The 20812-nt window shown below is 40.0% G+C and overlaps 1 protein-coding gene across 5 annotated transcripts in view; it reads left to right on the top strand.

The window, feature by feature from the left end:
* nalcn (sodium leak channel, non-selective) overlaps nucleotides 1–6056 on the top strand; it is a 78845-nt gene extending 72789 nt beyond the window's left edge. For all 5 annotated transcript variants that reach the window (XM_044366080.1, XM_044366083.1, XM_044366081.1 and 2 more), the window contains 13 exons: nucleotides 340–446; nucleotides 580–654; nucleotides 764–883; nucleotides 976–1044; nucleotides 1139–1287; nucleotides 1432–1525; nucleotides 2022–2154; nucleotides 2991–3106; nucleotides 4110–4267; nucleotides 4466–4616; nucleotides 4726–4875; nucleotides 5011–5128; nucleotides 5443–6056. In XM_044366080.1, the coding sequence (XP_044222015.1) occupies nucleotides 340–446; nucleotides 580–654; nucleotides 764–883; nucleotides 976–1044; nucleotides 1139–1287; nucleotides 1432–1525; nucleotides 2022–2154; nucleotides 2991–3106; nucleotides 4110–4267; nucleotides 4466–4616; nucleotides 4726–4875; nucleotides 5011–5128; nucleotides 5443–5585 (1583 nt within the window). In that variant the 3' untranslated portion in view covers nucleotides 5586–6056. The remainder of the gene's footprint in view (nucleotides 1–339; nucleotides 447–579; nucleotides 655–763; nucleotides 884–975; nucleotides 1045–1138; nucleotides 1288–1431; nucleotides 1526–2021; nucleotides 2155–2990; nucleotides 3107–4109; nucleotides 4268–4465; nucleotides 4617–4725; nucleotides 4876–5010; nucleotides 5129–5442) is intronic.
* Nucleotides 6057–20812: the final 14756 nt, after the last annotated feature.

Consider the following 20812-nt stretch of genomic DNA (forward strand, 5'->3'; position numbering starts at 1 on the left):
TAAAATCCAGTGCACATTTGCAAGATGGTGTTAGTCTCTTTCACTGTATTTTAAATATCTACATAAATATGTGTGTGTTAATCCTCCAGCGCTGTAAAGTATTATCACACTGACAGGACCATCCAAGCAGCTCACGAGTGCCCTCTGCAGGCTACAGGGATACTACCACAGATTCAAGCTGTACACCACTGCCACAGCCAGTGTAGACATTCAAATGTGGTCATTAAATTTTCTCAACCCACCCCAGCTGCTTGAAAACATTGAAATAAATAATCAAGAGAATTTTATTGTCACTATGCAGGTTTCCGTTAAACCTTGTGTTTTCTATCTGCCTTACAGAAAACGGGGGTTTCCGGGCCAAGATGTATGACATTACCCAGCACCCCTTCTTCAAACGAGGCATTGCTGTGCTGGTGTTGGCACAGTCAGTGCTGCTCTCAGTCAAGGTATGCAACATGTCATTTCACCTATACATGCTTCTTATTTTATTTTAGATTTTTTTTGCATGTTGAGAACAATTGGAATGTGCCATATGTATAAAATGTGAACATACTGACGTGTGAATCTGCTCTTCTTCAGTGGGATGTAGACGATCATGTAACATTTCCCCTTGCTACCATGTCGGTTGTCTTCACCTTTATATTTGTCCTGGAGGTGAGCCTGTTATCCTGTCTACTCATCCGGCTATTTTAAGGTTTTACTTTGATTGCTTCCTCTGAGTATAGATATCCGTCTAAAGTTTTGTGTTGGTGTTGTTACCCAGGTGACCATGAAGCTGATAGCTATGTCTCCAGCGGGTTACTGGCAGAGCCGACGGAATCGCTATGACCTGCTGGTCACGTCACTTGGTGTCATCTGGATAGTCCTGCACTTTGCCTTACTGGTTAGACAAATTGCTGTCACATTAATGGAGGACTTAATAAAGTCAACTTAATGTATTTTAGCAAATAATTTCCTTCTATTTTTTTCCTTTAGAATGCATATACCTACATGATGGGCACATGTGTGATTGTCTTCAGATTCTTCACAATATGTGGGAAGCATGTGAGTACATTTCTGCCAAAAACTCAGTTCACTGTATTTTGCTGTGTTTTTTAACAACAAAATATACTTCTGAATGTGTGTGTGATGTCTAAAGGTGACGCTGAAGATGCTGCTGTTGACTGTGGTAGTAAGTATGTACAAGAGCTTCTTCATCATCGTGGGAATGTTTCTCCTTCTCCTCTGCTACGCATTTGCTGGCGTTGTTCTCTTTGGAACGGTCAAATATGGAGAGAACATCAACAGGTAAGGATTGCATCTTGTGTTTCTGTTTATTGACCTGTCTTTTATTGTTTTGCTTATTCTCACTGGTGAGCACTGCAGACTGTATACACTACAGCAAAACCCCTTATTTATAGAGTTGTCTCATTCTGTCTTCCCTAATTGCAGGCATGCCAACTTCTCCACAGCGGGCAAGGCTATCACTGTTCTCTTCCGTATTGTCACAGGGGAAGATTGGAATAAAATCATGCATGACTGCATGGTAAGATGGGCTGTGAATCCAGCACACATCCACACAAACAAAGCAGCAGACCATCTAGTCCCAATCTGAGAAAATATTGTATATTGTTTGTATTATATTTTGTGTGGGAAGGGTCACTTCACTCTAATTTCTGCCTGCACCCCAATACAATGGAGGTGAATGGATATTTGTTTGTGGTGCTCACAGCAAAAAATCACAGGTACTCCCAATTGTCTATGTTACATTGGATAGTCCACAGACCTCACTCTCAGCAGTTTCCGCTGGAACTACATTCTATTGATTAAATAGTCCTAATGAAAACTGTTGATGTGTCTAGATATCACTACGTAAGTTAGAAAATAAATAATAATAAATAGTAAAACCCTTTAATAACCTTGTAATATTTCAGGGGACATTTGTTGTGTTTTATGTGTTATATTTTATAAAAAATTGTAATTTCTATTATTTTAATGGCTCTTATGTTGATGTGAACATGTTTTGGTTGTTCTATCCCCAGGTACAGCCCCCATTTTGCACCCCGGATAAACATCGCTACTGGGAGACTGACTGTGGCAACTATGCCGGAGCTCTTATCTACTTCTGCTCTTTCTATGTCATTATAGCCTACATCATGCTCAACCTACTTGTAGGTCAGTGTGTTTATTTGTATTAATCACATGGTGGGAATAAGAATCTGTTCACACAGACACATTACTGAGACTCACCTCCAATTTGGAGACAAAAAACTGGTCACCATGAAGTAACACATAACATTTTATGGTTAAGACTTGGTTCTTGATTAAGGTTAGGGAAAGTCCCAAGGGAATGAATGAATGTAAACAACTTAAGTGACAAAAAAAAGAGATGTGTGCGGGTGCATGAAAGACATTCAAAAAGATAGCTAACTTGGCAGCACCAACAGCCTTGGCAACAGCAATATGATCTACAATGTGTATTCTCTTGGTTTTATGGACTGTATATGTATCATTCTCTTTCCTATGGGTTGTAATCCATTCAGGGAAAGACACAGATGGTGAGGCATAAACCTTAGATACTTATTACAATACAAAAGCTACTACTGATCTTTCGCAAGGAGCACTTTATATAAAGAAAGAAACCCATTAAAATCACACACACAAGAAAAGCAATTCATGAAAAAGCAGGAAGCGCATGAGTGAAACAAATCTATCAAATGGATTGTTTTCTTGCTCTAGCTTGTGCTATGAGTTTTATTATTAATATATGTAACAGTCCGGGTTTCAATCAACCCATTATTGTGATATGATTCATTTTGTCTCCCAGAAGCTCTCATGGCATCATACAATAAAAAGATGTAGCACTCTAAACTGCAGCAGAACAACTTGCATTCATTGTTACAGAAATACAGTAAAGATGATTGATGCTGCTCGAAATGGAGACTACATTGATATTGTTATTATGGAACATTTCTGTCTCTGAGTATTAATATTACTTCCTATTGCTGCAGCCATCATCGTGGAGAACTTCTCTCTGTTCTACTCCACTGAGGAGGACCAGCTGCTGAGCTATAATGACTTGAGGCACTTCCAGATCATCTGGAACATGGTGGATGACAAACGGGAGGTGAGAAATTAGCAATAGGAGAGAGGATTTAGCAGAGGAGAGAAGGGACAGTTGCATATCTGTGAGAAAGGATAATATAGAGAAGATAAAAGCAGGACAAGCTAATGAGAAGGGCTGAAGGGAACAAAGTATGGCATTGAGTAATAGGAATAAAAATAATTACAGCAGTGGGTGCTGGATTAGGAATGTAGACCCCCTCCTCTTTATCTATGATGTCAACCGGATGTAGGCTTCTCTTTTCAAGTCTTTTCACAGGCATGTAGAATTATAACGCACTGAACAAGTATATAAAAAGCAGCCTATAGCTATATATGTTGTCCCACCCCAACCCTATTCACTGTCTCCAGTCACTACCCCTACCTGTGGTCTGACATCCCACAAAAAAACTCAAAAAAACTGCTAACTCCACCAAGCCATCCCCCAAAAAACACAAAAAGGGTCATTAAGTGTTGATGTTCTCAGGCTTTTAAGGGAGCCTCTTAAGGTTAATTAGATTTTTTTTCAAGTTTTATGTAGCACAATAAATTCATAGTTTATGCCTGGTACGTGGGGTGCAGCCAACTTATTCTTGAAAAGAATGAGACGTCAAGCAAGCAGAAAAGAAAAACCTATGGATTATTTATTTTATGCAGAACAGTGAGGAAAAGAGGAAAAGGTTCTACTTACTTTCTTTATATAATCTCTATAAATCCTTCGCTCACAGAATTTACATATTAGGCAGACCTTTCAGGCTCTGCCTTCCTGAGTAGTATATTTGCCTAATCATAGATTCCAAATAAGGCAGTGAATGGATTCAATTGTAAGTTTGATTTAAAAACATAAAAATGAATTGAGAATCTGACACCAAAACTCCCAACAATTTAGGATCTAGACTTAATTATCCCACTGATACTGTTCCTTATCTTCCTGATATGTGAAATATCAGATCCCATGTACCATCCCATCTTAACTATCATCTGCCATCTTTTGAATCACCTTGTGACGTCTACGGCTGTTTCTCCAGGGTGTCATTCCGACATCCAGAGTGAAGTTCCTGCTGCGTCTGCTCAGAGGCAGGTTGGAGGTGGACCTGGACAAAGACAAGTTGCTGTTTAAACACATGTGCTATGAGATGGAGCGACTGCATAGCGGAGGAGATGTGACCTTTCATGATGTGCTCAGGTGACCATGGAACACCACATACAGTACACGCACATATACAGTAATCAATTTTCTTGTAACAAAAATTACCTGTGTGAGTAGTGTATTTTTTATTGAAAGTCCTGATGAAATAATATTTCATTAATTATTTCCCTCTGTTTGCTGTATGTCTCTGTGTTTGGTGTTTGTGTGCATGTATGTGTTTGTGTAATCATACAGCATGCTGTCGTATCGCTCTGTGGACATTAGAAAGTCTCTCCAGCTGGAGGAGCTGTTGGCCAGGGAACAGCTGGAGTACACCATTGAAGAAGAGGTTGCCAAGCAGACCATACGCATGTGGCTCAAGAAATGCCTCAAACGCATCCGTGCAGTCAGTCTCTCAACTGAAAACACACAAACATACTTTGTTGGTATACGTACAGTATATCTCCTCACACACACACGACACACTGAACACATGTGTCTGTGTGCCTTTGCAGAAGCAGCAGCAGTCATGTAGCATTATCCACAGTCTGAGAGAGAGCCAGCAGCAGGAGCTGAGCCGCTTCCTCAACCCCCCCAGCATAGAGACCACAGTGCCAAGTGAAGACCACAATACTAACAACCCAGACAACCCCTTGCAGCCTGAGGTAAAGCCCCACATATGTACCAACAGTGCGCACACACTCACACATGCTCACAGCTTGACATATAGCAAGCACATCATATAATCTGCAGGTGTGCGCTTGCACTGGTGAAACAAAGGATATCTCCTCTTTGTTTAGATGAGTGGTCTCCAGCAGCTACTGAGCCCCACGTTGTCAGACAGAGGAGGCTACAGGCAGGACTCTTCAGACCTGGGGAGACCACAGAGGAAGCTGGGACAGTGGCGGCTGCCTCCAGGTGTGTACGCCTCCGTATATTGTCTCTTTTTCATGTGGCACAGATCTGCAGAGGACGATCTGCTAAAGTGAGTTAGAACTGGAACAAAGTGTTACTCAAGTGTCTCTCCAGAAAACTAGTTCTTTATGTGACCTTATACTGCAGAAAAAGTGATTTATTTATCTAAATAAGTCAGTGAAAAACAAACTCTTATTTATTGAAAAGGCAAAGGCCTTTTTCATGTGGAATTGGAAATACAAAGACGAAGAAACGCAGGTTGAAGTGACAAGAGTCAGGCTGTGAATCCTCTTTTATGTGCGTATGTGTCGTGTTAGGTCGTACAAGTGTCAAGTCCCATGTGTACAAGATGAACCCTGTCAACGATGAAGCCTCTTCAGGGTCAGAGGTGAAGAAGTGGTGGACCCGTCAGCTGACTGTGGAGAGCGATGAGAGCGGCGACGACCTCATCGACATGTAGAGACGAGGCGCAGCACATCCTGCAGTTTTTTACAGATGAGCCGGGATGCTTGCTGGCTGAATCAAGTTGTTTGATTTCTTCTAGCTCTACCCTGATCAATGACAACACTTTTTCTAATATTTTTTTAATCCAGGTTTGGAACTGTTCAGAAAGTACGGTAGGCTGTGTGTCGTTGAGCAGCCATTTGTTGAGCAGCCTTTTTGACATGCAGTGACAATTTCATACCTCTGGGAAACGTATTTACTTTTCCTCTGTGATTTCCATTCTTTATGATTGCTGAGTTTTTCTATGCAGGTATATATGGTGTTAAAGCAGATTGTGTGATGACTGTGACCAGCAAGGACATGGATTAGATTTATGAAATGAACCAAGACACTGCTGCTGTCTGTGTTTTTCTACTGTTATGCTGTTTCATGTCAACATTTGAAACCAATAATTGTGGTGATACAGCTACTATAATTTGTGATGTCCTTTCATGTCAATGCTTTGTGTCTGTTCTTCTGTTCTTCGTTCATGTTTCTAATGTTGTCTCTTCTGGTCTTCAGTATTAATTGCATAAATATCGATTTTCTTATAGACACTTTATACTTAAACCAGGCCTCTTGTTCTAGTTGGTAGAACATGAAAGTCACTCCAACATTTAGATTTATGACTGTGAATGTAATTAAAAGTTAAATCTATCTTATGTATTTGTGTGGAGTTAAAAACACAAATTATTTTATAAATTATTATAAATCTTTAGCTTTATCAAGTATTCAATTATTCTAATAAAGGCTTAAGCCTAATGAGCAAAAGATTTGTGCTTTTTTTCTATTCACATTATATTCATTTAGCAGCTTTGGTGCAAAGAAACTTACAGGTGCATTCAACCTCCACAAGAATGTTTTCAATATATTTGAGGCAGGCTGAAATAATCATATTGTCATATAGTTACAACGATGTTTCTCCAAATTTGGTGATTTGAAATTGTTTATAGATCAACTGAAGGATTTTAATACTCCTTCACTGTTCCCTTATGCGCTTAGAAAGCTTCTGATGTTACACGACACATTTAAAAACTCATTAGACTATCTGTAAAAGGCATGGTTGCAAAACTGAAAAAAGCTTTTTCTTAGCTCATGAAAAGTTGATGTTTTCAAGATACATATTTTTCACAGGACAGAGATGAAAGTTGTATACATGTGGGAAGCGACTCTTTTTTATGGTGGACATTTTGGAACTTGAACTCATTTAAAACATTTTAGAAAAATGTTAGTGTGAAGATTAATTTACATCACAATCAACTCTGAACAATGAGGTAGTAAAGAGCATTTAGACAAAATCTGTGGCATCAGTCTCTCCAAAAAGGTCAACAGAATTTGAGTAAAACGAACAGCAACACAGTACCAAGTCATTGTCTAAACTAAGTTTAATTCCCATTTGCACACTCTCCATGGAACTGAGGAGGTTCTTCACTCACTGATAACTGAAAACCTACTCAGGAAGCATGGACGCAAAACACATGTGACACAAAACACATATGACAACCTATATGAAGGATAACATAAAAGATAACACTGTGGGGACTGTGAGGAATCAATGTCTACTCATTCAGGCTTATTGTATGTACTCACTGGGATACCTGACAACAGACACCATCCACACTTCCTCACAGAATTGGTTACTGGTGTCTACAGAAAGGAAAAATCTCTGACTCTTTACACTACATCACATGCAGCCTGAATTACCTGAGTCTTTTCTGTTGTTTTGGTCATTCTGTGATTCCTTTGCCTCATCAGTTGTTTTACACAGTAATTCCATTCAGTTTATGAGGAACATAATAACCATTCTATGAATAAAAAACGACGTAGGATTAGACTAACGAAGAGGGTAATTGAGTGGACAGATGCTGTTTAATGATACTCCTGGCACACATCTGCTCAGATCAAACACTCAGTGCAGACGCCTTCTCTTCTCTGGATAACACTGCCCTCTCCTGGATAGGCTACATGCTGAGCTTCCCGGATAAGCTGTTTAAGTCCCCCTTCACTCAAAAACGTATTTTGTTCTTTGTTGTACTCGGGTGTTTGAGCTTCACTGTGCAGGATGATGTATGTACAGAGTTTGACACTAGAAGTCTGTTTTCACATTCAGCTGCTACAAGTAGAGAGTTTTTCTGTGTTCTCCTTAAATCTGAGTTTAAGGGACGGGCCTATGAGTATCATGTGTGACATCACAACTAGTTTAGAAGCCAATCGTCGTCCAGTATGCAATTTACGCAGGTGTGATGTGGAAGCTTGTAGTCTCCGGTTCACATACACTGAGAATGGACTTTTCAGTAAAGTAGGAGACATCTTTTGACCATTATTTGTATGTTCATGGATTATGGATTTGGGAGGATTTATTTGTAATTTTTTATAAGGTTAAATACAGTAAAAAAACATGAAACACAAATTATTAGTCATTAGTCATCAGTCTTATTTTGTCATTGCATTTTTGTTTCTGTAGTCTAAGTATATAGTCCAAACTTTTTTGCTTTGAATTGACTCAATTCTACAATTTTTTTCAGGCTGAGCTGAATGGCTGTTCCATTGGACTACATTATATTGTGCAGTTCTTTTTACTCCTCTTATTAGAAAGCTATCCTGGTGCTTTGCACTGTCTCCATTTCATAGTGATGACTGATGATAACAGTCCTGTCATCTGGTATGAGCAGCTTGCTGTGGATCTAGATGAGCTCAGTTTCCAGCCAGCCATCCGGGTCAGCGTGCAGTCCATAGAATAAAATGAAGTTGATCCAGAAGGGCAGTGTGAATACAGCACATACACACAAACACATAAACAGAGGTGTCTGTATTAGCTACTCATTTTATTCCTTGTGTTCCTTGATCATGTATTTCTTTCTAGTTAATTCGTCAAACAATCGCGCTGGGTTAGATTTGAGCTAATTGACTAATGCACTCACATTCATAATGCCGGGTGCAGCTAGAGCATTTTCCCTTAACAAGGGCCCTTGTTAGACACATAATTAGCCCATTAAAGTAGACAGGGTCTTCATTTGTCCATTCAAAAGCCCAGTAAGTTGATGGAGTGTGTATGGGGTTGGCTGGATAATGAATGTGAGGGAAAGCAGAGAGAGTTTAGAGAATCAGCTGCCTGTGGGATGCCTACTCGCTCTATAGAAATCATGACTTACTCACACATTCCAGTCTCTCGATGACTGAGTGCTCCCACCGACATATGGTCCTGTAGGGAAACAGTGTGACATCAGCCCTCTTGCCAATCAACTGTCTTTAATTTCTCTTTTCTCGCTCTTTCTTCTCCTCAACCATCGCCTCTTAAGCTCCACTTAGCTCAGAACTAGCTCATCAAAGGGCTTTTTCTCTTTTTTCTCATTTTCGCCCTGCGTGGTAGAACACTTTTTTGTCTTTTAATTGCCTCTGCATCACACTGGCTCTTACGGGGCCTGTTGTTTTTACCCTCTCTATTGTAATTTGCCCATCTCTCCCTCGTGCATGTCCACTGGTTATTTAGGGCCTAATTGAGGCACTTTGGTAATTGAGGAGGAAGTTCTTAAGTGCAGAGGGAGTGGAAGAGTGTCTGTGAGTCAAGATTACCTGTAATTAAAGTACATGATGGCTTTGATGGCTCAGTCCCCTCCTGTTGAGATGTCGCCAGGCACATAGACTAGAAAATGCCTTCTCTGCCTATACTCCAGTACAAGATCACCACACACAAACATAGATGCAAATACTGCATGCACCACTCTCTGATAAGGCCTGATAATAATCATTAACTAATGCTTTATAGATCTGTTATAAACTATTAATAAGGACAAATTTTGGGTTGCCAGGTTGTGGAAAATCCTCCTTCAGCATGACTCTTTGCTTTTCTTTTCAGCCAGTTCTTTAATTCATTAGGGCAACCCCTCCAATGGACTGTTTGACCACCACAAAAATCCATTTATAAACAGTTTATAAACATTTACAATTAAACACTTGATGGATTATTGTAAGAACCCTTTATTAATAATTTAACACCTAAAGTTGTAGGTAACTTTAGCTGATGACTTTTTGAAAATGGAGAAACCCACAACCCTTTATTAATGACTTACTAACATTCAAAACAAAACAAATCAAATAACGAGATAACGGGAAATACAATACACATTGTTTCATGTGGGGTTTTTTAATGTATTACTGTGTCATAATTAAGTAAAAGATGTTAATTAAGAGACAATTATTTAGCTTTTTGTCTTCAGTAACTGAATGAATTGATTTTCGTTGTGTTCGTTGTGGCATGAGTTTTCCATGCCACATTAAAATCAAATAACAACACAGAAAACAAAGTGAAGAGGTGTTGTCCAGAGAGCTGCTTATAACTGCAAATACTAAATGCAAAGCATCCCCACAAAGTACTTGATTTGTACTCATAGGTTAGATTTGTGGCTGTAAACTTGGGATTCACACAAACAATTGAGTTCTGTGTGAATGTTTTCCACCCACAGATAGACTGATAGATTTGGACTCTGGTGCCTTGGCAATGAGTTTTCCAGCCTTTTTCTCCATCCAGTTTGACATTGACACACTGACCTGGCTGTAGTGCAGGTAAAGGTCATGCTGAGTGATGTCTGTTACAAAAGAAGCGGTAGGCATTTTTGGTCTGCTGGTCTTTGAGCCTGACATTCTTGTAGTAAATAGGACTGGGATGCAGCTGCTTAGGTAGAATGGGGACTGTTGTCCTAATCTATCGACTAATCATCATTTGGGCAGGACTCAGACCTGTTGCAGTGATTGGGGTGGCTCGGTAGCTCATCAGAGCCAGGTGAGGATCTGACTGGCGCAGGATCCATTTAGCTATGGCAACACTCCTTTCGGCTGCCCCATTGACCTGTGGATAGTGAGAACTGCATGTTTTATTAAGTTGTACATCTCACTTAATTGTCTGAATTCCACTGAGGTGAACTGACTACCGTTGTCAGTTGCCAGATCCAATGGGATCCCCCACCTTATAAACATGCTTTTCATATGAGAACTGACTTGTTGACTGCTCGTGGCGGGCAGGTGTGCAATCTCAATGCAACATGAATAGTAATCCACCACTACAAGGTCTTGTTTTTTCCGGTCCGATTTTTTGCCATGGTCCATGTGGCAGTGGCGTGGTAATCAATGGCTCTCTCCTCTGAGTAGGTTTGTTCGTCAGGTAGAGCTCAGATGTCTTGTCCAATCCCTGGCCACCAAACAGACATGTGGGCCTTTCTACAACACTTAGTGAGGCCCTGATAACCTTCATGTATCTGCGAGAGTACATTTTCCTGCAGTGAGAGGGAAATGACAATCCTATCATCATACAGAAGGAGTCCCTCAACTTCTGATAGGTGAGCTCTGGTGACATGGAATATGTGCAGAGTGTGTGGTATTTGTGATACCTCTACAGGCCAGCCTATTTTGGTGTTGCAAGCAACTGTCTGAAGGTCTGTATCCTGGCTAGTAGCCTCTCTGATAACGTCCAATCTGTCACCTGTTATTGGTCTTGTTGATATCACTGCACTTAACATCGAGTTATGTGTCAGGTACACCACTATCCCGCAGAGGGTTGCAAGACAAAGTGTCAGCCACAACAAGCTGCTTTCCTGGGACGTGGACAGCTTCAACATTGAACTTCATCAGACGCATTAACAACTGCTGGCATTTAATTGGCACTTTGTCAAGGTCATATGAATTTATCAGAGGGACAAGCTGTTTATGGTCTGTTTGCAAGCAGAATTTTTCCATGCCTTGTAAGTACCTCACAAACCACTCGCATACCCAAACACTTGCAAGGCATTCTTTTTCTATCTATCAGAGCAAGTCCCAGACAGTAGCTACTAGCATCTGCACTAACCTCTGTTGGCTTGGGCGCATCATAATATGCCAAGATAGGTGCAGTGGTCAACATAGTTTTCACTTGTTTAAATGCTTGCTCATGTGCCTCTCCCCAAATCCACACAGCATCATTTTTTAATAGGCTGTTAATGGGGTGTATGATAGATGAAAGGTCAGGGAGGAACTTGCTCAGGTACTTGATCATCCCAATCCTCTGGCATAGCTCCGTAACGTTAGTGGGGCTGGGCAATTCTGTGACAGCTCTGACTTTTTTAGTATTGGGTCTGATACCATCTTGCCCAATGATGTGTCCAAAATACTGGATTTCAGATTTCCCAAAATTACACTTGTCCTTGTTCAATTTTAGTCCTGAAGCTTTAATGGTTTGCATTACTACTCTGAGGTTGTGGTTGTGGTCCTTTTTATCCTTGCTGAAAACCAGGATATCATCCATCACCACCACAGTGCCTGCATGATCTCTCAAGAGGGTGCTTGTCACAAAGACAGTGGAGCAGGTGGACCCAAATGCAGGAGACGGCAGGCAGACAGGATCAAAAGCAGAACTATGAAAATCAACAGAAACTGTGACACAGGAACAGACAAATTGATCAGACGACTTGACAAAAACTGAACTGAAAACTGGACTTGAATACTAACTGAACAAACAAGGAGATGAGGTGCATGTGGGGAGATTAGTGGAGCAGCTCGGGTGAGAGGAGTGAGGTGAGTAGCTGATTGGTTGGGGGAAACACTGAGAGCAGGGCAGTGCTAACGAGGCTTGATACAGGGTAGGTGTGGAGGGAAAGCAGGCTGGGGAGTAGTACATGAACACAGGAGGGAAACAGAGGAAACAGAAAACCAAAAACCCAGAAAACACAATGAAACAGATGATGGTCCTATGAGATTAAATGTAGTTACAGCTGACATGAGACAAGTACATGCAGTGATGTCTCAGATTACATTTTTCTATTAACTATACCTTTAAACACATGCTCCCTTTCAAAACACAAAACTGATTAAAGTCAAATCACACGTCACTGTCCGTGAAAGACAATGTGATCTGTTATCTGTTCATCCTTAGTTCCTCCAAACTCACAATGTTCTGCCAGTTTGTAAAGATTACAAACGCCTCCATACTCTTCCCCTGTCGCTGGGAGCGTCTATGGAAACATGCACACTTGTATATCGTGTTCTGCTTGGGCACAAAATCTTCATTAAACTTCTTAACTACTGCCTAATAATAGACATTGATGTCCTCTTCCAGGAATGTGAAGGTGCTAAATATCAGCTCTGCCTCTTTGCCCATAGCATACAACAAAGTGTTAATTTGAACGTCACCATCTTCCTCGTCAAGTTTCGTTGTGATCTGATAGCGAGAGAAACACTGTCTCTGGGTCGGCCATGCTGATGGCTGGGTGAAGTGAAATGATTCCGGCACATGAAACTTGGCCACTTTGGTGATCCAAACTCATCTCTTCTCTCATTCAGCGGGAAGAGTCACTTCTGACACCATGTCATGAAGTTCACTGACTCATGCTGTAGAACTTGACCTTTTATTATGATTCGTAGTCATCCATGAACAGACTAGCACATAGCACCTTAGCTGCTGTGACTTAGCTTATCTCAGAAACATACAACGAACTCCTACCCAGAAGTCCTTGCTTAACTGTAACACATATACTGTTCACAGGCTGTAGTGACCTCTAGTGGCTAATGTAAATAGAGCTACATCTAAACCACATAACAGCACCCATGGATGTAGAAACTGGATACTGGGCTCCATGATGGTGCACATACTCAAATGAAAATCGCTTGCCAACTGCATAACCAAAAACTGGGTTTAGTTCCATGTTTTGTGGCCCACTGCACATACACATTAGTGTTTCTCCCGCTGGCCCTGCCTGCACGCTCCCACTCAGCCTACCACTAATATGGATTCCGGTTTTACAAATATAAAACCATGGATTAAAATGAGATAATACAAAGAGTAATAATTGACAATGTTTACTGTTTAATGTGTCCTGTCAACAATTTTACAGAAGTCTCTTTCCCCGCAGAGGATTTTGTGTTGCAGTACTGCAGTTGGCCACTGAGAAAAATTGGCAGTGAGGAGGAGTGGCGGGCCGTATTCAGCTCTCTTAATACATCCATGGCTTACGCCAGAAAAAGCCTCTGGGCTTCCTCACACTTCTGCATTTTTTGGCTTATAGAGCATGCCCACTAGAGTTTCTAATGAGTCATCACCAAAAGTTGGTCATTTATAAATGTTAATAAATCATTGATAAAGGGTTCTTACAATAATCCATCAAGCCTGGAGTTGTAAGTGTCATTTATTTATTGTAAATGTGGATTGTTGGTCCTCTGCAGCCCATTTCCAGTAGGTAGGTGGTCAAACAATTTATTGGAGGGGTCTCCCTAATGAAATAAAAAGCTAGCTAAAAAGACAAAGCAAGTAGTACCTGTAAATGTTCATATGAAACACACATACACACATACAAAGCATACTGTACATCCCCATGTGCAGCTGTTGATGGCTCTCCACAGAGCCAATTAAAAACTGGTCCTAGAGGAAACAGTGTCGATATAATTTAGAACACACTTGTCATCCTACTCCAGAAACTCTGAATTTATACTTCTTAAGGTTCACACAGAGACAATGCAACCAATGTAGAAATGAGCTGTGATTGCTCCTGAATGTGTAAATTCTTGCTGTTTGGAATGACAGAGATGAAGATTCCTTATGAGGTTTTGATCTGATTTATTAGTGGCCAGATGAATCTCAATACCTTTCCAAAGAGTCAAAAAGATCCTCAATGCCTCCTTCAAATGTTCACTAAAAAATACAAAGGAGCACAAAATCATACATTCTGCCGCATTTAAATAGAAATTTGCCTATAAAACATAAAACACATTGAGCAAAGACATAAAATCAGACCAAAAACAGGATCAGAGTCACCATGCGCTCAACCAATGTGAGCAAACCGAAAGTCACCAAGCAGTAATGTGTGCCTCAACAGTAAGACTGATTAGAGTAAATATGAGGTGAAGCAGGGTAAAAGCTTTCTCTCACTGAGCTCCTCATGGCTATTGTCCCTTCTAGACATTATTGAGAGCTTCTGTCTGCAGCCTTGAGCAATTAAAGGGACACAGATAGGGGTTAAAGCAGGGTGAGCCTCATAAGGAGACCATTGTTCCTCGGGGCCAAAATGACGTCTATTTCAAAAGAAGCCCAAAATAATCCAGCATGTACACTTGTACAGTAGTGACTAGTCATTTATCCTTTTGATACAAGAGGACAATGAAGTGTGAAGTAGATTTTGAATGACAGCACCTTTATATGTGCATCTCTGAAGATTAATATTCTGTTCAATATAGCTTGCTCTGCATTTAAGATCCTTGTTGTGAATGTTCCCCTCCATTCCACACATTCTTAGCCTCATAAATAAGGTGGCGGCAGTGCAAATTAGCCGCCTGTATCTCATGTCAACATCCACCCCAGGTCTAGGCCTGATCCTGTCCCTGTGTTTTGAAACAGATGGCTACTACTACAATAAAAAAGTAGCAAATTATTTTAGCAGCAGGCGGCAAAAGCAATTAACAACTGGCATAATGTGTTGATTAAAATCCATTCCAGTCTCAATGAAGGGAGAAAAAACTCTCATTTTCCACTCAGTCAGTTGGCGTACATCCATCGCTCAAAGTATGCTGACCTTGACCTGACCACAGCTGTCATCCACTTAAGACCAAAATGTTATTCTTTGACCTCATCAATTTGCCTTTGGTGTGAGTGTGCAGTAAAAGGTTCAATATTTTTGGTCATTTGTTTGTTACAATAATCGTAAGTACAAATAACCCTAAAGAAATCTGTTTGAGCTAAAACTCAGAACAACAAATTAAACTGGACCTTCTTCTTCCCTCATGGGAAATTGGGATTATCAAACACTATTTTTTGTTCTATGCTATAAAGGGAAACTGTCAGATAAGGGTTATTCACATAGTTCAGTCTCACTGTCCTACACAAATTTTAAAGCTCTCATTTCATCAGTGGCTTTCTCTGTGCATGACAATCTCCACAACTGATCTGGGACAAGCTGTTTTCTGCCTCGTTAGATAAAAAAAAAAAAAACTCTATTTTTCCATAAAAGTTAAATCAAAAAAGCCTGTTTCATGCTTGAAATGTATCACTACATTTAGACTTAGACTTTGACTCAGTGGCTCCTTTGTAAATGCAATGAATATGAGAAGTCATTTTCAGGCCTTTGCCTCATGTACCTCATCATCAGCAGTCAATTGCCACCCCACTGAACACTGTGCACCGAGTGAGAGACTGCACTTTGTCTTTGAGCCAGAAAATCTCATTTTCACTAAACACCTAATCAGTCCCATTCAACTGGCTATGGTTCCCCAGTTCCCCAGTTCTACACCTGGCTTTGGCGTCTTTAATTACCAGGAGACAGGCTTTGTCTGATCTGGTGCCAAGATTGGAATATGAGTGGCAAATTCAGAAGGAAATCATACAGGCTCAAACCAATTCAATTACCCACCAATCAAAGTAGAAAGGCCTGTAATTGCAGCGAAAGGGTAACAATGAGAGCCACCGCTTTAGTCAGAGCATTGAGGGTATTATTAGCAAGGAATAATGCCTGCCTGCAGGGGGTGCTATGCTCAAACTATTAAATTTCACTGCGGAGAGCAATCTTAGATATCACTGAGAAAGCACTTTTTAATTTGACTATAGCCCTCGGTGAGACATTACCTCATAATTTCATGTTTTTAAGTCTGCTATTACACCAAATTGTGCATGAATATGGTGTTTGGGAGCAAGGGAGCAGAAAATGGATGTGACATTATGAAGAGGCAAGTCATTCACTCTGCAATATGAATTTGTAATGTACTAACAATAACAGAAGTAGCAGCGTTGTGTACAGTAGGAAGGAAGATTTTATACCAGAGAAAAACATAAGACAAGATGTCCTAAAAGAAAGATCTGGCTACACTTGAGATCAGTTTTTTTTCCTATACCTTTGTAAAACTCTGAACAAAATGCACTCAAAGCATACAAACAGATAACAAAACAACAACTCATGCTACAGTAGGTCAAGCTGTCTGGTTCTCATGCACTCACACAAAAGAACAACATGCTTCCTCCCCAACTCAATAAGCATCTGTACATAGTTTCTTATTCTACTGAGATCAAAGACTACCTTTAATTTCAGTCAATCCCCACCTGCCCACATTTCCCTCCCTTTTCTCCAGAAATTGTGAATGATTTTAATCTATATATTTGCCATCTGCCCCCTCATCCCTGTGTGTCCTACCTAGACATTTCGAGCACCCAGACCCGCGATATATAAAAGCCCAGACAGAGAAATGGAATGGCGGTGACAGAGGCTGAGAAATATTGAAGACTGCTGCCGACTGACAGAAACCCCCACTGGCTGCAGAATGGGATAGTTTGGGACAACTCAGGTACAAACTGACAACTTCAATTTTGCTTCCCCTTTGTTTTTCTCCTTTTCTTCTTCTTTGTTTGCCTGCATTTGAAGATTGCCAATCATGATATCAAAAGAGAACGCTGTTGTCATATAGTTTGTTTTGCAAATGTAACCTTTCACTGCTCTGCAGTCAGACTCTATTTTCCAGATTCCAAAAAATTCCAACTCATGCTTGCACATACACACAGGCTCACATGTGGATAGATGCGCGAAAGCAAACAAACAGAATCAAACAACATCAAAGAGTATCAAAGTGAAAATCAGTGTCCTTCATGGATTGTGTGATGTTACAGATTATTTTCTGCTTGGCTTGGCACAGCTCTGATTTTTTAAGACAGTGTAGATCTGATTTGAAAATAAGATTTTGATATTTGACATGACAACTTCACAGCAATTAATTTCACACTGGGGACAGAACCTGCCAGGAAGTGAGAAAACCTAAGTGGCTGGTCACAAGATTATTGGGATGAATCTGTTTCATTTCTGTTTGTAAGCTATTTTTAATTATCCAAGGAAACCTAATTATCCTATGATGACTGCAATCATCTGAATTTTCTTGATAAACTCCTGGTAAACAAACTGTATATGTTCAAGAGGAGGTTCTATGCTTAAGCTGGAAACAGTTAAGAAACCAAACAAGCAAGACATTAAGTGTTCATCAAATGGTTTGTCAAGCCTGACCCGATCCTTGAGGATGAAGTTGCATTATAGTCTTCACCCTGCCAGAAACAGGCCTCTCCAGTCTCCACACAATTCATTATTACTGATGTGGCTCTGCAGGGAGTCTGTCTCTACGGACTCACAAGTGTGTGTGCAGACACAAACACAGAAAGAAAATAACAGAATTGTAGGATAACCAGAATATCGGGCAAGTTTACTAACTTGGTACATACTGTATATAAATGGCTAGACTTACCATAAGACAGTGGTAAAGAGTAATGGAAGCCAAGGGATCCAGACTCACTGGAGCGCAGACACAGCCGTTTGTTGTATCAGTCTCTGGGTGGGAGAAGGGGAAGCATCCTGGAGTTCAGGCTGACTCCACTTCTGCCCCTCTCTGTGCTTACAAATACACACAAAATGCAGCATCTTGCCAGCTCCTGCATTTCTTTTGCAAGTGCTGATCTTCCAAAGTGTTTGTAATGAGGAGTACTGTAATACACTGTTGTATATGATTAGCTCTGAGTTGTTTCCATCTTTATTTACATACTCAGAATTGACAAAGGCAATCTTAGCAATGATACAGTGCTGATAAAATTAGCAATCCCTCTGGAGCTTACTCATGTTTTACTGTTATACAACTTTCACTCACAGAGGAATTATGAAGCAGGAACAGACTCTTGGATGTCAAATGCAAAAAAAAAAGTCTCTCTACAAATGGATCCAAAATAAATTCAAATTTCCGTAAGTATTCAGTCTGTTTATGAAGTGTCTTAATCATCTCTGCTGGAACAAGTTCTTATAAAGGGGAAGTTTTCAGGTGTGCATTATAAAAGCAAAGAAAAACTCATTAGGCCCTCCAGGCCTTGCTGGAGAAAAACATGATGATGCTGCCAGTCCTGACCACGCAATGACCAAAAGAGGAAGAGGAGCAGGAAAGGGACCGAAATTAACAGATGTTGATCAGTTAAAGTGGTGATGAATGGTTTAATGCATATCAATGTTTTTATTAAAAATATATCCCCCACTTCTCTCTATTTTAGTCTAACATTTATTTATTTTTAATTGTTTGTGTTAAATTAGACATACTCAAATGATTTAAACAGCATCTCTCATGCTGTATCCAATGCCAGAGGACACAAACTGTAGACTGAAAGAGGAAATGAACAAAATCAAAAAAGGCTTAAAATGAAAAACGTAGTTCACAATAACTCCCGCAGGTTGTCAGCAGTCCAGCGCTCTCAGCTTTCTATGAGTAGGCAGGAATCACTTGTGCACTTAATAATCAAGGGGCCATCTTTTTTTTTTTTTGTAGGGCCAGTTAAATGAATGCTGAAACTACTACTCTTTCTGGCTGCAGGGGGTAATCAGCAGCACACATAGTCCAGTGGTTAAGAGTGTTGATGCTAGTGTCACTTGAGAATATTGACATGTTGGTCAAATCTCAGTTGAATCAGAAACATTAAAAGATACAAAATTCAAAAAATATCACTGGTTATCAGTCCTGTTTTATGGCTGATATCAGGGTTTTCTGCAGCTGCATCTGTTTTGCACAGAAAATAAATACATATTGAGTTCATTCATTATCTTAGTATGCATGCAATGAAGACAAAGACAAAGTTTCCAATGTGACTGTTGCCTGAATTTAAAAATAGTAAAGTATTTCAGTATATTTAAGTATATCTTAAGAACATGTTTTAATACATTAAATAAACCTTGAATGCTTTCAATTTGAAGAATTTAATCAGCTTTATTTAATTACAAGTCATGGGGTTTTAGTATCAGTAACTTTTGAATTAAAATGTAATTGCAGTTGTGAGGTTACTTCCTGTATTTCTGGGCTGCTGCCAATGTAAATTTGATCAAACCACACCCACACATACCTGATGAAGCGGTATGTTTTTAGGGCATTTTACTGCTTTAACTTTGATTGTTGCTTAGTCATAATAGTAAAATAAATAATGTTATAGAGAAATACTTTTCCAGGGGCTTTGAGACAGGCTTGGGAATAAAATATGAGAGAAATCTTACTTTTACTCTTTATAGACACTATATTGAAAGTTCTTCTTTGACTCATTGTAATGTCTCAGATGTGTTCACACTCACTCCCAGGACATTGCTATTGTTACAGATGATGACTTCAAATATAATTTTAAAATCAAGATGCACTTTAAAACACATCCTGAAGCATAAGATTCAACATGATGAAGTGCCAACAACAAGCATGCATTTTTATGGCCGTGTCAGAAGAGGATAACCAGACTTGTTATAAGATGGTATTCTTTGCTGTTATTGGCAGCCAGGCAGAATGAGTCACCTCCACTGCATATCTGTGCAATATGTTTAGCTTTGGAATATGGATTGAACAGTTCATAAATATCCTTCTGGGAAACAAAAAGCTTTATAGTTCAAGCAAATTTTGTGTCAAAAATGTCCAAGGAAATAAAAAAAAAAGATTCAAAGGGGGTGTTCATTGAATAAAACTAAAGAGTTTATTGATCCACATAAGGATCCCCCCTATCAACACACATTAGCATCAAACTGCATTTCATCTGTAACAACCATTAAGGCTGTGATCATCAGTAACCCATCCTTTGAAAATAACACTGCGCTGACTTTTTCTTCTGTCCTTTCCCTTTGTCCTACACCGACAGCAGAAACGATACCTTCATAGCATGACCTCTTTGTGGCTGTATCAGGGAAGAGCACGACATCTGCAACATCTATCACTCTGCGTGGGCTGAAGTTGCTAACTGTGCTCGGCTCCTCATTGAACCCTATAGCTTTTCTCTCTTTTGAATCTATGACTTCAGAGTCAGACAAGTGCAGATTGCTGCATTACCGTTTGCAAAGAGCTGGCACAGAAAACAAAACCACTACTTTTCAGCTCAAGGCTTACTTTGACACTTACTGCTAAATGTGACACTGCATTAGAATGAAGGGATGATTTACTTCATGCTGTGTGCAAGATGGTGAAAAAAACAGTAAAAGTAAGAGCAAGTGTTATGTAGGTACAAGGGTGAAAAGACACCTCTCATGTAATGGTGGCTGTTGCTGTACATATGATGTTAACAGAGATTGCTGCTATGTACACTAATGGAAAACTGCAGGCTAAGCAACTCTTGACTGTACCCTGAACACTAATGACTCATAAAGCCTCGCTGCCACCTCAACTTGACAAATGGCAAATGTCAGCGGCATATTCTCCTGGTAGGCATAATTTTATTAA

The sequence above is a fragment of the Thunnus albacares genome, chromosome 11, assembly GCF_914725855.1.
Source record: "Thunnus albacares chromosome 11, fThuAlb1.1, whole genome shotgun sequence".
Lineage (NCBI taxonomy): Eukaryota > Metazoa > Chordata > Actinopteri > Scombriformes > Scombridae > Thunnus > Thunnus albacares.